The following is a 25,306-nucleotide window of genomic DNA, read 5'->3' on the forward strand; positions in this document are numbered from 1 at the left end:
TGTGTAACAGTCACCATTTTGTAGAAGTGGTGTCGATGAAATGGCCTGTCGATGAAGTGATTGTCGATGAAATGAACCAGACCCTGTATTTTTTAATCAGTTTCAATTAACCTAAAATATTGTGCTATGTCACCGTTCGTAGATGTCGTACATATATACAAAGTGTTTTTCTTTGCTAATAGGCTGAACTGTAATTATTTCTAAGGTTTGAGTTGTTTCCTACTTCTTGTTATGCAAAAAAAAAAAATAATAATAAATAAATAAATAAATAAAAAATAATAACGATCAAATAAAAACGATAATAAATTAAACATAATTACTTACATATTGATTTACAAAGACAGAAACTCCCCAAGTTTGTAAACTGGCTCGTCCAATCAAAAGACTAGGTAAGCTTTTGAATTTATTATGAAGCATTTATAAAATAATATTTTATTAGCCGCCTTTGGTGAACGGCTGATCTGCTTGTTAACGAATCAAATATTTTATAACCGTCGTTAAACAGCAGACCCAAATTCGAGTTTACGACTACCAATGTTCAACTCCTTAGCCTTGTAATTTTGAGCCCCATCGAGAAGAAGGGGGAACTCCAGGATCAGTACCACCAGAGGTATTGAAATTTGTTATAGGAACTTTGTGACCCCAACAGGTTTAACGTGCACCAGTCATCATTTAATACACGGGGAATCAAATATTTAGTCGAACATAGCATGGTATATAATACCTTCATCTTGTCTTCTAGGTTGGGTTCAAAATTACAAAGATGCGATGTTGAACATTGGTAGTTGTAAACTCAGAATTAGGTTGGGAGGGGGAATTGGGAATAAAATTAAGCAGTAAAAAAGATATGTGTTATATCAGAGGAATATTAAAAATCAAACCAAACTTTGCCACCTTTGAAACATTAAATAAACGAACTTTTTATTGTTTGTGGAAGAAAGCGTTGCCGATTTTTTATCCAAGTTCGATTCGGAAGCAGCAACAGGCCTTATTTCAATGACAAAGTTATAAATTCAATAATTACTAATAATTTATGCAATCACTAATTATTATAAATTCAATGACTCAATCAACAAAAAAGAATATTAAATATTCGAATTAATGAAAAATATTAATAAAATACTTTCTAATAAATGCTAGCAAAAAATCATCTTATTGCTTTGGTTCATGCACAGACAATGAGAAAAAAACACTCCTCGAAACAAGGGACACTAAAACAAACTTTGATTCAATACAATACGCACTGTTTAACTTTATTATTAGATTCGTGTTTTGCACAGAATATTGCGAACTAGATTTTGCTATGAATATCACCATTAATCATTTGAATTTTGTTTAAGATCTTCTTTAATCTTCTTTTTAATTTAGTATTCTAAACAATGGTTGTGTGTATTATGAGAGAGGCTGCTAAGAAATCTCTTTATTCAAAAATGTCATGACCCTACTGGTCTCACGTTCCAAATTATCTACCTGCTTACGTAGTCTGTATGTCTTCGGCCAAGGTAGGCAACATCTCATATACGGATTTATGGGAAATTGAATCTTCTGGATCCTTGTGAACAATTAAATCCTTTTGGGTATAAATAATAAATAACCTGTTTTAGAAACAAGCTAAGTTGAAGTGTTATCGAATGTGTTCTAACTCAAATGCGCAAAAAACTGTATTATGATCAGTACTCAATGGATTAGTTTAAATTATGAACTCATTTCTCATGCAAATGATAATGATGAACTGTGGTTAGTGGTGATAATCCTAATCATTAACAATACCAGCATGCCAATTGCGCATATTTAAAGGAAATATTTCTTAATAAAGGAAACTCGATTAATTTTCATTTAATTAATTTTACTACCATGACTTACGATAAAAGTTATTCATATTTAAAGTGAAAAAATTCTTTGCATTCACCTTAAATAGCAAACGGAATAAAATATGACAGAAAAAGTTGCTAATTTTAATCTCTTTTAATAGATTTCTGCTTTTTATTAGTCACCACTTACATTTTAATTCGCCCTTGGCATCCCTACAATTGTAGCTTGTGTTATCATCCAGCATAGAGCTTAACTTAGATTTTAAAAGATCCGTACTCCGTGACCTCGCGTATCTAAACAGACGGTGGGAACACTGTACTACTAACAATAATTTAGTAATTATAATAACAGAAAATAATAAATTATATTTTCAATAAAATAAAAATAACTTACTTATTAATTCTTTTATAAAAAAAAGTGTTGTTTTTTCACTTTATATGATATTTATTAGAATTTAATTTTTATTATTATTATTATTTTAAAAAAACTGTAATGAAATTATAAAGTATCGTATAATAATTTACTAATCTTCATAAAATTTTGATGAATCAAGAATAAGATTTCCTACACATAGGTCAGGATTTGGTATTGAATATTCAATACAAACCTCTTCAACTCGTTGTGTTTTTCCCCAAAACCTAAATATCTGCCACTTACTGCCAATCAATTTTTAGAGCAATGGTCATTCCTATATTTCTTCGTGTAGTTGGAAGTTAAACACTTGTCTCATCAACCTCATTCTCCAAGCTAGGCACAAGTTCTTCCTCCACTAAAATAAGATAATGTGCAAACATGCGCTCTTCGTTTTCTCTCAAGGCCAGCAGGTTTTCTTCTCTTCCTTGACCACCCCCTCTTCACGATTTGACATTTTCAACCCTTCTTCCCTTTCTGCTTCCAGGGGCTATTAAGAAAGTTCTTCACATCTATGTTCCTATAGGGTTAAGGTATTTAAATTTAACCTTTTGATCGGAGATGATTATAGAGGAAATAAGGTCGAAATGGTTTTTACGTATGCTTAAGCAATTTTCTTGTTCGCATGTTGTTTTGGTTTTTAACTATCTATTTAACTATTCCAGAAAAAAACAGCTTTCGAATAATCTTATTCGTAAGTGGTTAAGCAATCTTTTTATCATTTTATTTTTTAGAAGGAAAAAAAAAACATTGAAGAGTTAGCATATTTCTCGATGGAACTTAAATCTTATTAAGTCATAATTAAAGTAATCTCAATTTGGGTTAAGGACTATAGCTGACATATGATGACATGTGTCAGTAATGATAATGCTTGTCCCTAAGGAAATTTTCCATCGATAATATTTTTTTCTTTTAATCTGAAAATTAAATAAAGGGAAATATATACAAGAAAATCGACACGTTTTTAAAGTTTTTAATTTTAAGTTTCCACTAAATCTTCCTTCTATTGTTTTTGTATTTACAAATGCATTTTTGGACCATAAATGGCCGGTATAATGCATATCCAGTTTGATATTACGTGTCATTAAGAAGAAATATTTGTACTAGCATTTTTTTCCTTTTACCTTTTTTTCTCTTATTTCCTTAATTAGGTTTTTGAAAAGAGTCTTGCAATTTTTTTTTTTCATTCCCAGGAAATTAGTAACTTCATGCTTCGTTGCAAGTTAAGAAAAGACCATTGTGGTATAGGATTTAAGTAATCATCCGCGACTGCATATAGTTCCGTTTGATTTCGTTATCAAATTATATAAATATGCTCTCAAAACAATATAAAAGCTTTTAAAAGTTAAACGCGACCGACAGAAATTTATAAACAGATGATATATAATCGTAGAATTATTGAAAAAAGGCTATAGTTTCGTAATCTTACTAGAATTCTAAACTTGTTGATACACTTTGATAAATAAGGAGAATATTCGCTTTTGAAAAATATACAACTACATGACGTTGCAAGAGCATTAGATTTGATTGGAGCACTAAAAATGGCATGTCTCATGCTGACATGCCCTTAACAAATCAAATGCGTGGTAAAGAATTTTTTTTTTTTTAACTTTTGTTTCGTCTGCAAATCGTCTGCAAGAATCTCATCAGTTTCGTCTGCAAATTCGTCTACAAATCGTCTGCAAGAAAGAAAATCGTCTGCAAGAATACAATATTTATATTTATCATTATAATATTATTTTTTATTCTCTCATCTGTTTCTTTAAATACGATCAGAAAGTCGCACATTTGTTTTGATTTTTAGGTGTAATTTTGCATAATTCTTAGTAATAAAAAACAATTTTTATTCAATAAGTTTTATTTTCCCCAATTCACACAATTTAAGAAAGCAAGCAAAAAGAAGACTGCGCAATGGCTCAGAATTGGCGATGTTGATTTACATTCGCGCTGGGATCTTAGCATCCATTTGGCGTGCACTTAGATCCAAACAGGCTCTCTCCATAAGTATAGTGGTTTTTTCTTAACTTGCAACAGAGTATAGGAATAGGCTTCTGTAGCAAATCAGTGAAGACAAAAACTACAGATGAGTAAATTAAATTACAGAAGAGACTACAGTCACGCCCCTGATCACATAGGCATGGTAGATAGTTCTTAGAAAAAAATTTAGCTATTGATGTGATATTTGATTTTCGATTATGCTTAGTTTATTTATTTTTTTTTTAAATTTGTTGTTTTTCTTTTGTTTAAAAACACGCAAATATAAAACCGGTGTTGGAAAAAAAATCATTATTTGCTCTTGAACTATGTTAAAACAATAAAAATTAGTTACGTTTGCCCTATTGAATTGCTATTATGCATCAATATTAAAAAGATATAACTTTGTATTACTTTATGTATGAATATTTTCCAAATTATATTCCTTTGAATCAAAAAGGTCATGAAATGGCATGTATAATTGTTTTAGTTATTGTGCTTACATTTAAAATAAAAAGTAATAATTGTTTCTTATTTTTTTCACTTCGAATGCAACATATTAAGATATAAAATTATTTTATTTTCAGATGAAACTGAGGGAGGATTTATTATTAAAGAAACTTTCGTAGAATGGTGAACAGGTTCGTAAACTGGAATTGTAATTTATAATTAACTTTATATGTGTTTCTTACAACTAATTACCTGCTTATTATTACAACTAATTATGATAAATTCAATTTTACGTTCTCCATATTTTAAAATAAATGGTTTCATTTTAGTTGGAGACTCCGTTCACTAATTGTTTCTCATTCATCATTGTTTTTTTCCCCTTTAAATATCGAACTTTTCCATAAAAGAAACATAGCAAGTTTTGTTTTCAAAATATACAACTATTGTAGTTTGATTTATAACAGTTTTTCATTATGTTTATCCTTACTACATCGACGATTACCTGGACTTGAAAAATAATCAACGGTAAAAAAAATTAAACCTAAGGAATACAGATTGTGCTACTCAATAAGGAAAGATAAATGAGAAGTAATTTTACTTGGATACAAGACTTACAAAATTTCAAATAGGGAACGGTTTTTATCCTACTCGTATTAAGTTTTTTTATTTTTATTTTGAAAAATTTTAATATAAATGTTAATATTTATGTCTGGAAATATGAGTTGTTGTTGTTGTTACTTATGCTACCTGCCCATACCAGCAAGATGGCATGTCTTCAGATCATCCTCAGGGATGTTTCTCAGACCGTCTTCAACAGCCCATTGTGCGGCTCTAGAGCGAAGTAAATAAAGTAACTGCCTACCACACATCCTGTCTAACTATACATATTACAAATCAAGATAATCGGCGACACCTCGATTATCGAAAGACAACACTAGGGAACAGATTTTTTGCTGCATTTAGAGAAGTGCTTGATCTAACCCAGTTTTGGTGCGAAGATTTCAAATCTGAAATTAGTATTGCTCGAAGGCTAAAGTTTTTTTTTTCTTTTCGAAAGGCTATTGTTTATTTTATTTTTTGTCTAACGTATAGGTTTATATGCATGCATATACATGCACGCTTGTCAACTCCTTTCGCACCGTATCAGAAATCACAGTATTATCGACTTCTTCCCACCATTCTTTACGTAGCAGAGAAGTGGGGTCATTTAGTATTCACTCGAGTGAATTTAAAAAAAATCTTGTTTAGGAGTATATTACTAAATTGCATAAAAACTATAGCTTTTAGGGCGAAACTGATAGTAGATTTAAAAACAACGATGAGAAAATATCTTCAAAATCATATGTAACAAAAGAAAATTGTTCTGCAGTGTAATAGATGAAACAAAGTATTTTGACTAATCGATTAATCCTATCTACCTAAAAATGTCTGTAAATATGTCAATGCTTAAACTAACAAATAGTATTCGTAAAATTAAAAACTATAAAATTTTAGACAGCCTCATCAGATTTTGTCACCACTCTTTTTATCACGATTTGTATTTGTATTTTATCACGATTTACCCATCCTTTCTAAATGTATACATCTCGACTACTAAGCTCTCCAATTCATCATCCTTAAAAATAAGAAATTTGACTCCATTTCGTAGTTGACATAAGCTTACGGAATATCCACAGTATTTCATTTTCATATTTAAAATTTTTATCAACTTCTTTTTAATTCTTGAATTTATAAATTTAATTTGGTATGATTTTGACTACCACCAAATGCAAATAAACGAGTCTTATATATAAAGCCAGTTATACAGAGATGCCAACTGCTCCGGACACGTCAAAATAATTAAAAAAACGGTAAATAACTACAAAAGAAATTTTGCAAATATTTGACTATTTTTGCCTGCTTGTTAAGAGGTATAGCATGAAGTGCTATAAAGTGGTGAATTATATAAGTCTACGAATTGTTCAGAAATAGTGGTGGATAAAAATCTACTACATTGAATTTATTAAACCAAGAATCACAATTGATAAAGTACCACTTTAAAATATATATTTGTTGTCCGGAGCAAGTTGGCATCTCTGGTTATAAAGTGAAGACGAGTGTATGCCATAACAATTAAAAACAGTTTTATCTATAATTGCATTTCATTCAGTCTTTCACAGATACTTGAGAAATTCTTCCTCGGATCGAGTAATAGTTTGCACGCCTGCAATCCGGCAATTATATATAATAAGAAATTAAATTAAAATTAAGCATTTTTTTCTGATAAATTTTAAAAATTAAAATGTTAGCTAAAAGATTGCAATTACCTACTAAAAAATATTTTTATTTTTCTTCATTTTTGGCGGATTATTCAGGCTTTGTACAGTTCATGAAAAACTTAAAAAAGTGGTAGCAAAAAAAAGAACATAAAATGTACTTTAATGAATTAATATTCACAACCACGCCAAATAATATATCTAGCTGAAAAGTCTCGTGCTCTGTATTTTTTGATTTCAAAGTAAAAGTTGACAAAAAGAAATGTACGGCTTTTTTGTTTTTATAATTTTTTTAAGAACCGTTTATTATTTATTTATGATAATGCTTTTATAAGTTACGCTTAACCTTAACATTGCTATCTCGTAATATTAGTAAAACTTTTGTGAATTGATTTTCCAAGTATATAACTTTAGAGGTTATCTGCCCATTTCACCTAAAATGATTCGAAACAAAGGGATCGGAAATGTAACTTTGAGGTGAGAAATTAAAAACTAAGTTACGTTAGAAAACGTAAAATTAAATTGAGTTAATGTATAGTAAAATATAAGAACATGATTAAAAAAATTTAATAAACTTTTTATTTACAAAAGATATCAAGAGTAGGTAAGTTAATATCTCGTTCGATACACTTCGTTTCACTTATTAACACTAGGTTTACGGACGTTTCTTATATACCTTTCTCTAAGAACACGCGTCAATTTGACCCATGAACGAATACATATAACAGCACTTTACACAGATGCCAACTTTCTCCGGACAGCAAATATATATTTTAAAGTGGTAATATTGTGATTCTTGATTTAATAAATTCAATTAAGTGGATTTTTATGCACCACTATTTCTAAATAATTCGTAGGCTTATATAATTCACCACTTATTGTTTGCAAAATTTACCTAGTAGTTACTTACAGTTTTACTTATTTTGGCATCTCTGCACTTAGGAAGCAATGCAATTATAAGAAAAAACATGAGATAGTATATATTTTTGAAATATTCTAGTATTTAATTTTTCAACACTCGAACTAAGCAACTGAAACCTTCAAAATCTGACATCAATTGACATTCTCCGTTTGTTCTTTCTATTATTGCTTATCGGCAACAGTTGTTTATCGCTTGTTTCATTTGAGATAACGATATCGGATAACGGATCGAAGTATTGTCGGTACATTCCTATTTATTATTGATGTGATGTTTGCATGTTTACTCAAAATTTTGTAGGCCTTAGCACGGGTTACCATAAACAAGAAATTTGATCCTTTAGTAGTCCAAACGTAATGACATCTTTCGTATTTTTCACCACTACGCAACTTAGCAGCCCAAACGTAGCGACATCTTTCTTCTTTTTAATCGACTGCGCAGTTTATGTTCGTCAAGTCGGACTACTAAATTGATCCGAGCTGAGGCCTTCGTTCTTCTAGGAGGTGTTGCTGTGACCCATTTGGGTTGCTGGCATACCGTGGTACCGATAAGTTGTCGCGTTTTAAACTGTGAGTGTTTATTTGAGTTTAAATTGATGGAGTGATAGTTTGGGGAAAAGGAATACGCCTGTATCACCTCAGGAAGAACGCTGTTACTGGGCTATATTTGGTGTTGTCATCTATAAGATCAATATTTAGCAATAGGTTGAAGTCACTTGCAATGCAATCGTATACGTTTTCATAAAATTTAGAGTTGAGTTTGTCCATGAAGAAGTTTATATCTTCTAATTTTAAATCGGTTCTTATAGATAGCCTGGGCCGCGAAGCTGCCACTATCCCATCCGTATTGAATTTGTTTTAACACTATGAGGTGAACTGTCCGTGTGGTTGCTGGAGCACTTCAAGCACTTTGCTCAAGGAAATTTAAATAATTGGAGATAATAAGAAGTAGCATACTTAAAATCTTTACTTTGCTTGAGGAATTAAACTAAACTTAAGGCTTACTGGGCTCATCTCAGTTTTCTTGACCTTGGACTCTGGGGTGCAGGAGCAGATGTTTCTGTTAAATGGTCAGCCGAAAGCGAAACCCCCAGTGATACTCATTTATCTACCCACTGAACGGATGAAAGGCTGAGCTAACCTTGCCCGGCCCAAGGATCGAGCCCAGGACCTGTGTGCTTTCACTCAGCCACCGAGCGTCTTGCTTGAGGAATTAATATAAGTAAATTATAAACAGTGTGGTTAGACTGATGGTGTGTTCGGAATACTTGTCCGTGAAGCGGACACTCCACTCCTTCAAGTACCTGTTCCAATACAAGAGAAATTGCAGAAACTTTGGACGACGTAAGTTATACTCAGTGTCTGGCTAATTAAATGTGAGGATAAGTAGAACTCCCGATCAGGATCACATGAAGGTTCTTTCCTTCTCACTGAACTCTCAGATGGTATAAACAGATTGATTCTAATACGATATATTATTAACATATTTTATTCTTAAAAAAGTGGTAAAATAAGATATTTATTTTTAAATAAATAATAAGATTACTTTAATATTTTCAATAAAAGAAAACCAACCAACTATCATGCAATGTAACCAACCTGTGTGCAATAACTATGCAAAGAACAAAATGAAACAACACCAGACAAGATATTTTGCTTGTTATTTAAAATTATTTATCTCACTAAATTATAATACTATATTTGAAAGATTTCTTTTGTTTTTTAATTTAGAATAAAATTACAAAGCGTTTTATGTTTCAGGATGAGACAATTCATAGTAACCATGATACTGGTATCAACAGTACAGGCAGATATATTTTCTTCCACGGCTCACCTACAAAATCTTTTGCACCTGGAGAGGCACCTAGTGACAACACTCCACGAATATGTAGAAAGAACTGAAACAAAGCTCAATGAAGTTAGAAGGTTGGTATTCATAGCTAACATAGTCACTCAATTTCTGAGACAGTGGGGAAAAAAGCAAGATTGTAACGGTTTCATCATGATGCCTAGGTGTTATGGCATCACTGTTAAAACCAGATTATCAGTGCCAAGCATTATGCTTTTTGTAAAATATTTTACAGAATGGTAGACATTTAAAAATCAAAGCTTTAAGAATGTTTGGTGATTTTGCCAACGTTTTAAAGGCCTCACCGCGAATTAGCTGCTACTCGTGCTGGATATCTTCAGTGGCGAAGCGCCACTGAACGATTCGTCTGCACTAATATGAAATATGAATAGAAAGTCATTATTAAAGTCATAAACTGGTGCGAATTAGCTGCAGAGATGCTAACTTGCTCCGGACAGCAAGTATATATTTCAAAGTGGTAGTTTATCAATTGTGATTCTTGGTTCAATAACTTCAATTTAGTGGATGTTTATCCACCACTATTTCTAAATAATTAGTAGGCTTACATAATTCACCACTTTATAGTTCTTATGTATACTCAGATTTGACTGTATTTAACAGAGGCTTCACAGCCAACACTCTAATCTTTTTCTTTGCCAAGCAGTTTAGTCTAAATTTTTATATCATCAGATGAAGGAGTGAGATGCACGCTTCGCGGGCAGGTACTCTGCTACAATTTATATGAAGTCAAAGTACTTATGTAATGCTATACCTTGTAAAAAGCAAGCAAAAAAAGTCAAATATTTGGAAAATTTACTTTTCAGTTATGTACCGTTTTTTTTAAAAATTATTTTTGCGTGTCCGGAGCAGTTGGCATCTCTGTAGCTGTTACAAAGTCGAGTTGCATATGAATTTTTAAATCATTTATGTGTAGCGGTATGGAAAATAAGTTTGAATGAATAAAAAATAAGACATTGAAGCATATACTTAGCTACCACAATAATAAATTTTTACAAAAAGCGTAGAAAGTTAGCTGCCTTGCGTGGGTTAACAATTACGTTGTTAATAGTAATGATGCAAAGATTTAAACCTTAGTTTTAATACCAGGCCTGTTAACTACTGCGCTTTTGCAAAATATTTTTCAGAACGGTAGACTTTTACAAATCGAAGCTTTCAAAATTGTTTGGTAATTTTGCCAATATTTTAAAAGTTTCACCAAGAAAGAGCTGGATTCTTGGGTTGGATGAAGAGGATCTTTGCTTTTCGCTTTTATCTTTTGTGCTGTAGATAAAGCTGGGACAAAGTGGTGTTGCTTATGAACTTTTAAATCATTTATGTGTAGTGGTGTGGAAAATAAGTTTAAATGAATTAAAAATAATACATTTAAGCATAAATATTTCTACTACCACTAGGATAAATTCTTACAGAGAGCGTAAAATACTGGCAGCCCTGTAATACTAACTCAGCGCTGCCAACTTTCTTCGCTTTTTGTAAAAAATTATTCTAAAGGTAGCTAAGTTTATCTTTTAATGTGTTATTTTGAATGTAATGCATTATTTTCTATATTTTGTTGTATTACTTTTTAATTAATTTGTCCATTTTTCTATTAATCTTCTCGTTCATTTGTCCATTTTATCAATGTTTTAATATAATTATGAAGTGATTAGATAAAAATTTGTTCAATTCTAATATTACAATATTAGTTACATTGTCTTTGCTACAAATATAAAAAATATTTTCTGAAGCTACGAAAATTCCGTTGTTGTTGAAAGGTATAGTATAAGGTATCAACGTATGAACTGATTTGTCAGAGAGCCAATACTTTTTCGAAAACAATCTCGACAAATATATCATCAATGACACAATAGCAATACCTGTTCGTGAGCAGTCTTTGATTAACTGTCTTTTTTTTCATTCATATAAACTGAAAAGATTCATAGTACTTTCTTTGGTTTAATTTTCAGGTATTTAAATTTATTTTATGAATCTTACCAAGAGGTTCTAGAAGAAAAAGTTCCTGTCTCTAGTGGAGAGGATGAAATGGTTGGTAACCCCCTTCAAGCTTTTCAACTCATCAGGCGGCTTGCTGTCGATTGGGGATTCGTTCGTAATGCTATGCAATCTGACGATTGGAACCGTAAGGCAAATTAATCTTATAATTTCAAAAGCATCATCATTATAGTGATATTAACTACTAAGAATTGTACATAATTTCTACGGATTTCGACTTTGGTGGTTTGGAAAATTTTTGAAGACTTGGGGAAAAGTTCAATTTCTCTATTTCTTGTATAATATTTTTTTTTAAATGTATGAGCAACTCCTTCTTTTTAGAATTTATTTTTAAATGTCGGCATTATTAATTAAATGTTTTATTTTGTATTTTAGTGGCATTACGTGACGAAAAACGCGAAGACTATCTGCTTTTCTACGGAAAAATAACTCCGTGATTAAGGTCAATTAAGTGGTCCGACTGGTTCAAAAATCACGGGTACCACAATCCCGACATGCTTAAAAGTTTCTTTTTTTATTATTATTTTCTTATAGATTTTTTTTGTAGCTCTGCTTGACGAGCTTGCCTAGACTACGTAATATCGTTTAACTATGAAAGAATACAATCGATTCCGATTCTAGTCCCTTTAGTTTCAATTTAACAAGTTAACAATCCTGTCATACTTAAAAAAGAAAAACAAATCCAAGTAAAATTACTATCATGTCTTTGAAAATGTAGTTTGAAATTTCTTTAGCCTTCATCAATTTAAGTCCAACCTTAAACTATAAAGAAGGTAAAACATAGCAATCCGATCATGAAATCAAAAGTTATTTTTGTGTCTCACTTTTAAAGAACACTTGGTTTAAAGGTAATCAATACTTTTAGAATCGATCGGTTGCAGAAAATAATCATCACTTGTTATAATTGTCCTATCCTACTGGAAAGTGAAGCAACCTATTTATGTTAGCAAGTTAATGTAGACGGTAAATTTTCTTTCGACGGCCTGATTTTTCGTCTGGGCACTGACTGTCAATCAATGCCCTGAAAGTTATATCATACAAAATAGCAAACTGTGCTCAAAGTGATAAACTCTCTAGCACTCAAAACTAACGCTGTTTTTTGGGGCTCTGTCACCAAACAAAACAACAAAAAAAGCCTCAGTTTAAGTGCCTTACACTTGAAGCAATGCGATGATTTTAAGCTATGTATATAATCTTGCAGTGAAGAATTATCTGAACTTTAGAACAGACAAATAACTTAAATATTTTAAAAGTTATTTAACTTTTTTAAAAATCGCCAATTTGGCGATATTTTTCCACTTAGATGAAAATTGATGGATACACTTAAAGCAATATGATCATTTTAATCTATATTATTTCTAGCCGTGAGGAATGATCTGGGCTATGGAACAGATAAATTACTTAAATATTTTAAAATTTATTAAACTTTTTTGAAAATCGCCAATTTGGCGACATTTTTCAACCTAGATGAAATTTATCAAAATCACTGCCTTATTCACAGTTTTTGCAAATTTTTACAAGCCAAGGTAATGCAGTATTGGAGTAAGTTTTTAAATATTGAAAATTTGGGCCACAAACACTTTTCCTTTTCACAAAACTGCCACAAATTAATATTTAAGAGAAAAAGAGAAAAAAAAATTACTATTTGGCTGTGTAACCAAGAGCCTTAAATATATTTTATCTTCAGATCGAATCAAACGTCTTCAAAAATAAGTCCATTCTCTTACATTTTAATAAATGCTGCATGTTGAAATATTCTAGCCTTATTAGCAATTTTTTTCCTTCAAACTTTAAACATCTGTTTTATTTCTAAGCTGTACGAAAATTGACAAATGATTATAAGCAATTGATGCCAAGTCGTGATGATCTCCAAGGAGCAGCGCTGGCGCTGATACGACTTCAGGACACTTATAAATTAAATATGACAGAAGTTGCCAAAGGGGAAATTCTTGGCAGAGCCCAAGGAACCATACTTACAGGTAAAATATCATTACTTAAAATGATTTTATAAAAATACTCTGACTTCACTTTAATGAAAATAAATAGCTGAAATAATCAAATTTTAATGTTAAAAAATTACAATGACTTTGTGATCAAAATAATTAACTGATCGCAATGTAAAGTAAAAATTTAAAAAGAAAATTGCTTACTTCACTCTAACATAAAAAAGCTTCAATCTATTTCTCTTTACAAAATACAGTCAATCTATTTCTCTTTACAAAATTTAAAAAAAAAAATTTAATAGCATATTCCTATCTTAAAATTCACTCGAGTGAATACTAAGTGACCCTACTTCTCTGCTACGTAGGGAGTTGTAGGAAGAAGGAGATAATACGTTTCAGTTTATGATGCGGAATTTTAGAATAAACCCCCTGAGAAGTCGAGCCAACTTCAGAGTAAATAAGTATTTTTGTATGAATTTTAAGTAATGCAGGGAAAAAAATCCTTCTCTTGCAATGTTACAACTTATACAATAAGATAGATACCTATGCAACTTGTACCAAAATAAAAAAAGTTATCGCTTTTTAACAGCTAGAGATTTGTTATATCTCGGAAAAGAATCTTTTACCGCCGGCTATTATGCTCACGCTATACAATGGCTGGAAGAAGCTTTGACCAAAGCCCACCAAGAAGGAAACAGAACGGCCGGCGTTTCGGAAGTGATGGCTTTTTACACTTCTGCTGTTGATATGGTAAGAATTTAAAATCTGATTTATTTGTAAGCTTCTTAAGAAAATTCAGTTAAATAGTTCGTAGAAGCTATTAGGCGTGTTAATTACGTTTTTATTCCTGATTTCGTAACTCAAAATATTGTCTGCACTAATTAATTACCATATTTAAAGTGAGTCTTAGAACATAAAAATCCGAACATCAAATCAAAAGTTATTCATTTTTATTTTAAATAAAAGTTTTTTTTTTTTGTATTTTCCGTACTGTACAGTGTTACATCACGATGTGCGGAAATGTTGAGGGTATTTGTCCACCTCTCACTAACTGTCACAGAATGTCAAAATGCCGATCTAGAACTGCATTTTGACATTCGATGCAGATTTTAGATTCTTACAGATGCAGGTTCTGGATTCGATGCAGATTCTTATATTCGAGGCAGATTCTAGAACTGACATTTCTAATATCTTTACTATTTCTGGTGGGAAAAAAAACGATGGAAATGGAACAAAATAATAAAATTGAGGCAAATAGCTGAATTTGCAAACAAGAATTGTGAAGTTGTTTAAAAAAAAAATCTTTGAAACATTGTCTGGTTTAAAAAAGATCTTTGAAGCATTGTCTGGCTAAATATTTTTATTTAGTTTGAGAACCTTAACCAAGAGAATTCATTCATTTTCCCGAGAAAAAATAGATGAATCCAGAAAAGTAAATGAAAAAAATAAGATAATTTTCCCCAGAAAAATGCTGGATCCAACATTTTTCTGGGTGAGCAATACGGTGTTCTAACAGGTCTCACAAATTTTAAATATTTTCGGTCTGTTTGAGAATCAAGGAGAATTCATTCATTTTCTCTAGAAAAAAAAAAAGAGGAATCCAGTATTTCTCTGAGTAAACAATACACACGGGATTGCTACGTATCTTACAAATAATAACATGATTTTAGGAAAATAAATAATTTAATGCATCGATATTTGAATGCATTTGTGGCCGCTGCTGCATATTAAATTTAATTTTATGAAAATATTCTGTCTTTGGATCTTTTACTCATCTGATTTTCTCTAGAAAAAGAGGACGAATTCTAAATTGTTCTAAGTGAACAAAACGGAGTTGCTACGGATCTTTCAAATTATAACATGTTATTAGGAAGTAATTATTTTAATGCATCTATATTTGTTGAAGCTACTGCATTTTAAATTTTGAATCTACATTTTTATGAAAATATTCTGTCTTTAGATCTTTAAGCGTTAAAGCTGTATCTTAATGATAAAAAAATTCCTCAAATTTTAAAATCCATGGAAACCCTGTAGCAAGTTCAAAGAATTGTGAAGAAGAAAAATCTTTTTGGTTTGGAATTTTCGAAACATGACTTTTCAAAATTAAACTAATAGTTAAAACGGGAAACTATTCTTGCATTTTTCCCACCCTCTTTTAGAGAAGAATATATATATATATATATATTATTTTTTCATTTTTATTTTTATTTGAATTAGAAATTAATTAAAATTGAGACATATTTTTCTTCTCTTTTAGCATGATAGACTGTTTGAACGTACTGATATAGATGGTAAGAGCTTTTACATGGTGGCAACAATGAAAAAAGTAAAAAATGATAGACAACTCTTGTGTTTTTAATTTGTTTGTGAACGAAATNTTGTTGAAGCTACTGCATTTTAAATTTTGAATCTACATTTTTAAGAAAAAATTCTGTCTTTAGATCTTTAAGCGTTAAAGCTGTATCTTAATATTAAAAAAAATTCCTCAAATTTTAAAATCCATGGAAACCCTGCAACAAGTCAAAAGAATTGTGAAGAAAAATCTTTTTGGTTTGGAATTTTCGAAGCATGACTTTTCAAAATTAAACTAATAGCTAAAACGGGAAACTATTCTTTGCATTTTTTCCACCTTCTTTTAGAGAAGAAAAAGTGACTTTTTACAATTTCATATGCAGTCTTTAAATAATTATATATATATATATAGATCTTTTTTAATTTTTTTTTATTTGAATAAGAAATTAATTAAAATTGAGACATATTTTTCTTCTCTTTTAGCATGATAGACTGTTTGAACGTACTGATATAGATGGTAAGAGCTTTTACATGGTGGCAACAATGAAAAAAGTAAAAAATGGTGGAGAACTCTTGTGTTTTTAATTTGTTTGTGAACGGAATAAGCAGGATTCATTTTAAATTAATCAGGACTAATACTTTAAAAAATAAAATTGCATCGCACGAATTAAAGTGTATATTAAAAAGCATTCACGCTTGATAAATTTCTTTTTTGCTACCACTTTTTACTGTTTTTCTAATTGTTGCCATTTTATTTTTACTTGAAATTGACACTTTTAATGTAAAGCGTAGTATCATGAAATATATAGAAGTTGGACAAAATTATGGATATACTTTAATATTAACTCTATAATAAACAATCTTTCTTCTTAGCAGCATACGTTTTAGAAGATTTTACATGACAAATTGAAAGATCATGCCTTAGGTTTTTAGAAATGGTGTCATTTTTTACCATGCAAAATTCGGATCGACCAAAAAAAGGAGAGGAAGTTAGTCACTTCTTTCTAGCTTTATCCCCAGCAATGTGGAAACCATTCACTTCACTTATCAAAAAGAGCTGGATACCTGAGCCTTTGTCCATTCATCCTGTCTATAACGGTCAGTGAGGTAGATAAAATAGATAAAAAAGATAATTTAAATGGGAGAGAATATCGTTGTCCCTTTTGAAATTTTGAATTTGTCTATAAAGCTGAATGTAATAATGTATGAATTTAATATATAAATTTGAAAGTCTTGTTATGTTGTTGAAAAAGTCCACCTTAAAGGGCCCAATGTATTTGTTTTCTTCTAGGTCCTGGTACTGAAAAATATCGTCAAAATTTATTATAAATATTGTAACTTAGAGTTCTGTAAAAAAGTTTCTGGTCTAATATGGTGCTGTGCTTCTTGAATGTTTTCATGGAAGATCTTTAATTCGTATGAGTCTTTGTTTCGTATGAACCTACTTGCTTCAGTTATTTCTCTCAAAACTTTATTTTGAAAAGAAACAAGTTTCTTCGAATGCGTTTTTGAAATGTTTCATCATGTTGGTAGTTTTGTTTTAAACAATTGGTCTAATCATCAAAACATAAATTAATCGTTTTAGTTCGAGATCTAATTCTGATTTGAACGTGACTAGAGCTTGAAACTTATTTATTGCAACTGTTGATTGGTTTTCGATCTTTTTTTACATGATCATTCCAAGTGAAATTTTAATGTACTACCAGGCCAGGATAAGTCGCCTTTGGAACTATTAAAATTAGGTCAAGAAAATTAGAAAGTTGTAGATCTTTGACTTTATTTTTTATGTTTTCTTATGATGAGGCAGTTCATACAATAAAGATAAATTAGCGACTAAGACTATTTGGGCGGGAGTCGGCAAGGTAGTATCCTGGGTCCGACACTCTATAATATCTGAACTCTGATTTTCCTAGTGCGTCAGCATCTCGGCATTTTATGGCGATGACACAGGAATTATTATCAAATCTTCTGGTCCAAACCTGGCTATTCAGAAACTGCAGTCTAAAATCTATGCTATTGAAGACGCTTGTCTCAACTGGAAATTTGAGATTAATGCTCTCAAATCACAGCTTTTAATTCTTCAAATGAAAAGAAAAAATAACCCAAAATCATAACCAACTTGTGCTACTCATTGAAATCATACCAACTGTGAAAAAAGCCCCTTATCTTGGTTTTGTTCTAAATAAACATCTCACTTGGACAAATCACATACTACAAGTTAAGAACAAGACAAATGCTGCAATAATTAAATTACAGAATCTGCTCAAACAAGAACACCTACAACTGAAACTCTAAATTTTATTATATAGCTCCATGATAAGACCAGTAATGACATACGTATCGGTTGCCTGGTATAATGCCACATACAACCAACTCAAAAAACTTGCTACACTACAAAATATTATTCCGAGGAGAATTACCACGGCCAGTTGGTTTTAAAGGAATACTGAGATACATACTGACCTAAAAATCGATTCGTTTGGTTAATATTTCAAAAGCTCAACAGAAACTTTTTTGATAAAGCTCTTGACGTCAAGTTTTAACAATATTTTTAAATTTGAAAATTTTAAAGAAGATGCTAGTCTTAGACCTATAGCACACGAGCTTCGCGAGTGATGCGATATTGACCCTTCAACATCCTATGTAAATAGTCGTCTGTACCTGCATATAGTCATCATTTGCATAGATTCAGTATTTGTCTCTCTTCATCAATTATTAATCTTCATGTATTGTATTATGTCTGCAGACTTATCAATTTCCTCTCGAGCAATTTAATGTTAAGTGCCGCTTATTCCCTATTCTTCATCCTATTTGTGTTCCTGTTACCTTATTGATCCACCACAAAATCCTATATTTCAAGATGAATGGGAAAAGGGCCCACCTGAGACCTCAGACTCCCAGTTCGAACTTTATGACTATGACATAGTAAGCTGCTTAGACGAAATAATTCTGTCAAAATATAAATCAATAATAATGCAGACTTATATAACAATTATTAGGCAATTCCACGTGGAAAAAGCGTAAATGCATTAGAATGAAGCAACGAGAACACTTCCTTGATGAAGAAGAAAAAAAATGAAAGTGGTGGTTGAAACTAATCACATATGAATGATTTCTTTAGATCGATTTAAAGTATATCTATTACGCATTCCACCTTGAAGTTAAATTTAAAGATATAGGCAAATTGCCCTTAAACCCTCCTTCAACAAGATGAAGCGAGGAAAATTATTTATAATATATTGTGATTTATAAGAAAGTCAAAATTTTGCAAAATAAATGCCAATTAAGTTTATATATTTTATAACTTCGGGGAAAAACAGATAATGCCAAAATTGGAGCATTAGCGCCAAATAAGTGCACTGTAGTGTTACTACTGTGAACTCCTAATATGCATGCTGTTGCTTTTCGATGGCCGGTGGTTGAGCAATACTTAACATTTTGACAAATGAGAAGTTAAGAACATTTTGATAAGGTGAACTATGAAATTATTTCAACGTTCCCGTCGGAACTCAGTGGACAAAATCGAAAGGAAAAAAGCTAGCCAAACGTAAAAAGAAAAAACTATTATTATTTTTTAGTCATAACTACATTTTTATGGGCATACATACTACATGGACATACGTACTAGTTTTTTTTATTGTATATTAACTTTATTAAAAACAATTTAATATAGATTTTTATAGTTCATTCGTCTTTCTAGTGGCTGATTATGACACTTTTGGACATCCATTAAAAGGGCAACATTCCAGAGTTGCCATAGCTGCAGGGCGGCAAAAACCTAAATTGGGTCCAGACATTTCAGTCCATGATGAACAGGCAAATTACATGGCTCTGTGCAGAGGAGAAAGGTTAAGAGTGAGTAAAATACGTTTTAAACTTCAAGAGTATGAATTAATTCTCATTATGCACACTACAGGATATTAGTTCAAAACAGATTATTAAGACTTTGTCAAATTTCAACTTTGTCTACATATAATTATACAACGTGGATATAACTTTGCCCACCACTAAAGTTAACAATTGAATTGATTATTCATTCACTGATACTTCAAAATTAGAAAGAAAAAATAGTTTAATTAACAGAGAATTTAATGAAATAAAAGTAAAAATACTCATTACGAAAAAAATAATAAATAAATAAATAAAAACTCAATAATTTCTCATAAGATCAAATTCAGAAATGTTTACTAGTCAATAACAAAAATAAACTCATGTGGTTTTTTGTAGACATATCAAAGAGCATGAGAAGAAAATCCGAAATTACAATAGATTAAATAAATAAAAATTAAAATAATAGATTAAGTAAATAAAGATTAAATTAGAATTAGATATGCTAATATTTCGAGGGGTAAAGACCATAGAACTGTAATTTTAATAGAGCACATGCACGAGGATAATTTTAATCCACAGAATAAAATCACGAAACTGGAAGGTGAATCGAGAGGAAAATATTTTACCCTTCATTTTTGCTTGTTATATCATTGAAAATAAATCGAGGCAGGAATTTAAAAAATTCAAAATCTTAAAATATGATGATTTACTTTGCTGCAATTGGTTATACAGAAATATTTGAGGGCGATCTGATTCATTTCATAGGTACAGGAGTTGCACCAAAATGTGAAAACACTTCTACATTAACTCTATGTAAATAATCAAATTTTAGCAGTAAATATTTTTTAAATTTTATGTGTCAAAACTGATGACATAGTTTGAAAGATGCATGAAGCTTTTAGATATTATTTCACTTTTACCTAAACAAAATACCCTGCATGCACGCAGCCTCATTCCTAACTCGTGACTTTTCTTGTCACTGATTAACTTATTGCATGGTAGTCACTTTGTATACTTTCTGTTTAAGATTCTTCGTTATAGTAACAATATAACAATTGGATCTACAATTGTAGTAATAGTAGTACTTTATTTATATCGCACTAGAGATGCACAATGGATTATTGGCAATAGTACGAAAAACATCCCTGAGGATTATCCGAAGAGATGCCATCACAATTTCGATCCTCTAGTAGAGGGATAGCTTCCCCGCTTTGGTAGCCTGATGACCTGCTCGCCCTTTACGGTAAAAAAAAGTAATTTAACGAGGACCGATAGTGCCAACACTCGATCACTTCACAGGCTGATCAAAGTGGTCACTCATACATTCACTGACCACAGACATGGACGCTTGACTACGGTGTTCTACAGGGAACTGTGTCTTTATGATCTTTCCAGCGCGGGATGAATCTACAATTGGATTATTTAAATTTTTCAAACACTTAGAATTTTAGAGGAATATAGTTAAGATTTCATATATTCATTTAAATTAGTTATGTGTAATGATTTTAAAATTAACTTTCATTGTCTACATACTACTACTATAAAAGGAAACTCTCCTTACAAAACCGAGAGATTTGGCAGCCTTGTAATTATTGTTAGTAAGAGCATTTCAAAATTCCTCAAATGCTACCTTAATCTTATTATAAATGTTGTGTTAATTTTTTCGCAGAATTATGGTACACTTTTGTATTTTTTTTAAAGTGAGCGTGATTTTTCAAATTAGATGGAATTTATGAAAATCTTGTATTTGTCTTTACAGACTCATAGTGAAGAATCTAAATTAACCTGTCGATTGGATAATCAGCGTCATCCATATTTTCTCTTACAACCTCTGAGGATAGAAGAAAGAGGACTCAATCCATACGTCGTCCAGTTCCATAATCTTCTAACCGAGTCACAAGTAGATTTATTAAAGATAATTGCTGAACCAAGGGTAATTTTTTTTTCAAAGATTAAGAACTTAACATTATTTCTTTGTATCACTGTTATCAATGTTATTATTGAAATATGTTGTAGAAATTATCTGTCACTATCATTACTTATTAACGGTAATAATATTGATTAGAAATTTTGAATGCGTAATTGAATGGTGTACTACATTTATCTTTTTTTAGAGTTTTCAAAATTTACTTTCATTTTAGTTTAGGGAAACGATAACCGAAATAGATGAAGTTGAAAATTTATATATTTTTTTTTTAGAAATTTAAAAGCAGACTAAATACTAAGCTGCTTTGCTGAAAACACTGGTTGCAGAATTGTATCGATATAATTCCATTAGAAATTTTTTTTGAAATTCTAGATTATCCATCCGTCTTATTGTTCGACGACCATATATTTTACTAGTCTCGAAAATACTTCCAATTTTCCTTTTATTTTATAACCGTCGTTGAACAGCCGACCCAATTTAGGGTTTACGACTACTAATGTCCAACTTCATTGCCTTGAAATTTTGAACCAATCCAGAAGACAAGGAAACTCCTGGATCAGTATCCCCCAGAGGTATGATTTGTTATAGGAACATGGGGGACTTTGAGACTCGACAGATTTAACGTGTATCAGTCACCATTTACTACACGGGGAGTCTTCGGCCAGTGGGGGATCGAACCCGAGACCTCCTGGACATGGGCCCAGTGCCCTGCCAACAAGGCTATTCCGGACCCAATACTTCCAATTGGAAAAAATATTTATAATAAGTGAAAAATAAAATCATATTTAACATTTCCCCTTCCATTTACATCCCCTGGAGGGTTGAATTCGGCCATTCGAGAAGAAGCTTCTTATTCTGCAAAGACTCATCTATTGATCCAACAACGCCTGAAAAGTGCTGGCAGCGAAGAGCTGGAACGCTGTAGGTCGGAATACGTTTGCCGTTACTTCCATCCGTACTTTTTATTAAAAAATAAATCAATTAATTTAAAAAAATAAATAAATAAAAAATCAACAAAAAAGTTGTGATCGCCTTATTACGATTACTGGTTGCCCATTGGTCAAATGCTATTACTTTCTCGATTGGGTATACTATAGCATACGTCACAGATCGTGTTATTCCTACTAAATTTAACTAGTAAACAGCATTTTCTGCGAACCTGATTTCTAGCAACAAGTAAAAGCATCAAACGAAGTGTCTTGTTTTTAAGTCGCTACTCGCCAGGTTGGAATTGTATTAGTCTAGTTCCTTTGGAAATAATTTATATTGTTGTTTTACCGAAGTTTATGAATTTAGTAAGCATATTTAAAACTCAGTTTATTAATTAAACTAAAAGGTAAATGTTATTCCTAGTAAGTGGAAGTAGTTGTGCTTTTTTCATATTATACCCAATTGACTCAGTTAAACGTCACAACATTTCATATCATTGCAAAAACTGTCTCAATTGATGTTTGTCGTCGGATTGATTCTCATATCCTGCCTATGTAAGTGTTTCAAGACGTCACAAAATACTTTTCCTTCTTTAGCATTCATATTTATATTAAAATCACCGTCAAGCCAGTCATTACACGTTAATAATAAAAAGAATATAAAAATACTTTAAATTATTATCGTGTAAATACATTAAAAATGCCTGCTAGTGAAAATAAAAAGAAAGACAGCAGCGGTCGCCATAGAAACGACGCATGCGCACTGTTTACTATTAATCCATGCACGAGTTTCGAAAAGAACGAGATTTCGTTCATTAGGTAGTGAAAAATGCACTACTGAACCGTATAGTTGTATTTTCTTCTTTCTGAAGCGTGTAGTTGTATTTTTCTATATGTGGTGTCTCAAGTCTTAATGAACATTCGTGTATTTCACCATAGTTTTGAATACTTCAGAGGTCATAAATTCAAAAGATTTCAAATAAGTATAAAACTACTGACTTTTAATATAAGGATTTGCTTGTACTAAATTAAAACATTTAATTCTGTAGTTGGCTAGATCGATGGTACAGGCTGGTAAAGGGAGTGAGGTCGTTTCTGTCAGCAGAACGAGTCAAAATGCATGGGTGGGTCCTCATGATCACCCGCTGATGGCAAAGGTGTACCAACTTGTAGAGACTGTCACTGGATTATCCACTGATGTAGACAACAAACATGCAGAAATTGTACAGGTAAAACTACTTGTTTTATTTCCACTCGATCTCCATAATACATGTCTTCCTTATTAAAGAGATTAAGCCTACATTTAAAGTATATTTAACATTCGATAAGGGAAAATGGGGCATGGACATGACTTCTTAAAATCGTATCTTAGTTAAAAGCAAAGAGCATTTATTTTATTTAAAAATTTGTGTGGTCCCTTTTGCATTCGAAAAGAGTGCATTCAGTTTGAAAAATTGTGAAAAAAAATTAGGTAGAAAAGCGGCGTATTAATATATATATATGCATACAAGAGTTAGAATCATTTAAATAATTCAAATCTTTGTATTTGTATGTAATCCTTAATTTGCTTTCTTAGACACGTGCATGTATAAATAGATTGAAAAATTAAATAATGCATATAGAATTTTGTTATTCAATTTAGATTGCCAATTATGGAATGGGAGGCCATTATACACCCCATTTTGATTATTTACTGGTGGATAAAGAACCAGAAGAAGTAAGACATTTTAATATTTATCATTTCTCATTTAAGAATATATATGTCGTTTACATAAAAACTTGTTCATCACACTATATTGGAGACATCCTCATATCAAATTCTTAAAACAAAACGAGAGCATATTCTTGTTTCAATAGCATTAGCATCAGTGTGCTTCACGAGGCTGTTAAAAATTTTAAGTTATTCGTTTCAATTTTTTAGGAGTTTATTTGGCTAATTTTTAGAATCTAAATGTATTTCGTACAATTTCAAATATATTTTGTTAAGCATTAATTATTTTAAAACGTTTTGCTCCAGCAATTTTTGTTCCGGGAGCCATGGAGGCTGAGGGGATAGGGCGTTCGCCTTCCAATGAGGTGAAATAGGTTCGAATCCCAACGATGGCAAAGCAAAATGTTTTTACTTTAGCTAATATAAATATTATTAAGTGGTGAAGTCAGGGTTACCCCTGGCGACTGAAAATGTAAGAAGTGGTAAAAAACTCAATTCATTTTTGTTTAATTATTCAATCGTAACTATAGCTCGTTCACCAGGAGTTGGCACTTGGCTCCGCCTTCATCACGTGGTATGCGGCGATACTATTTCGCTATTTTTGGGAGAAGGTTGTAAGTAATCCTGAACAATGTTGCTATTTGGTGATCGTTTGGCAAAAATATTTATTTCGCAAACTTTATGTGCATTTTTTTAACAATAAATATTTCATAAATTTGATGATATTTTGCACCATTTTTCATGATATTTCTTTCTTTTGAGTGAATAGTTTGTCCTTTATGAGACATTTCGCTGGGAGAACAACAGTTTTTAAATTTAAACTATATTTAATTAGCTAGTGTAACAAAAGGTATATTAGCAGATGATAAAGCAAAGTAAGTGAAAAAGAATTCACTTTCTGTGTTTGGCGCAAATTAAGGGTTGTCTCAATTTCAACAACGGAGATGTTTCTCTTCTAACTCCCGCGCTGAAATGAACTCTGCGTCCCAGGAGG

At 31.3% G+C, this 25,306-nt stretch overlaps 1 protein-coding gene across 1 annotated transcript in view; it reads left to right on the plus strand.

The window, feature by feature from the left end:
- The window catches only part of LOC107448668 (prolyl 4-hydroxylase subunit alpha-1), a 98,758-nt gene that overhangs the window by 57,822 nt on the left and 15,630 nt on the right, over window positions 1-25,306 (plus strand). The window contains exons 2-11 of the mRNA XM_043039238.2: window positions 4,785-4,838; window positions 9,582-9,746; window positions 11,634-11,806; window positions 13,494-13,658; window positions 14,212-14,372; window positions 15,880-15,913; window positions 19,615-19,769; window positions 21,505-21,678; window positions 23,651-23,830; window positions 24,244-24,318. Of these exons, the coding sequence (XP_042895172.1) occupies window positions 4,828-4,838; window positions 9,582-9,746; window positions 11,634-11,806; window positions 13,494-13,658; window positions 14,212-14,372; window positions 15,880-15,913; window positions 19,615-19,769; window positions 21,505-21,678; window positions 23,651-23,830; window positions 24,244-24,318 (1,293 nt within the window). The 5' untranslated portion in view covers window positions 4,785-4,827. The remainder of the gene's footprint in view (window positions 1-4,784; window positions 4,839-9,581; window positions 9,747-11,633; window positions 11,807-13,493; window positions 13,659-14,211; window positions 14,373-15,879; window positions 15,914-19,614; window positions 19,770-21,504; window positions 21,679-23,650; window positions 23,831-24,243; window positions 24,319-25,306) is intronic.

This window comes from Parasteatoda tepidariorum, chromosome 1 (assembly GCF_043381705.1).
Source record: "Parasteatoda tepidariorum isolate YZ-2023 chromosome 1, CAS_Ptep_4.0, whole genome shotgun sequence".
In the NCBI taxonomy this organism is placed as follows: domain Eukaryota; kingdom Metazoa; phylum Arthropoda; class Arachnida; order Araneae; family Theridiidae; genus Parasteatoda; species Parasteatoda tepidariorum.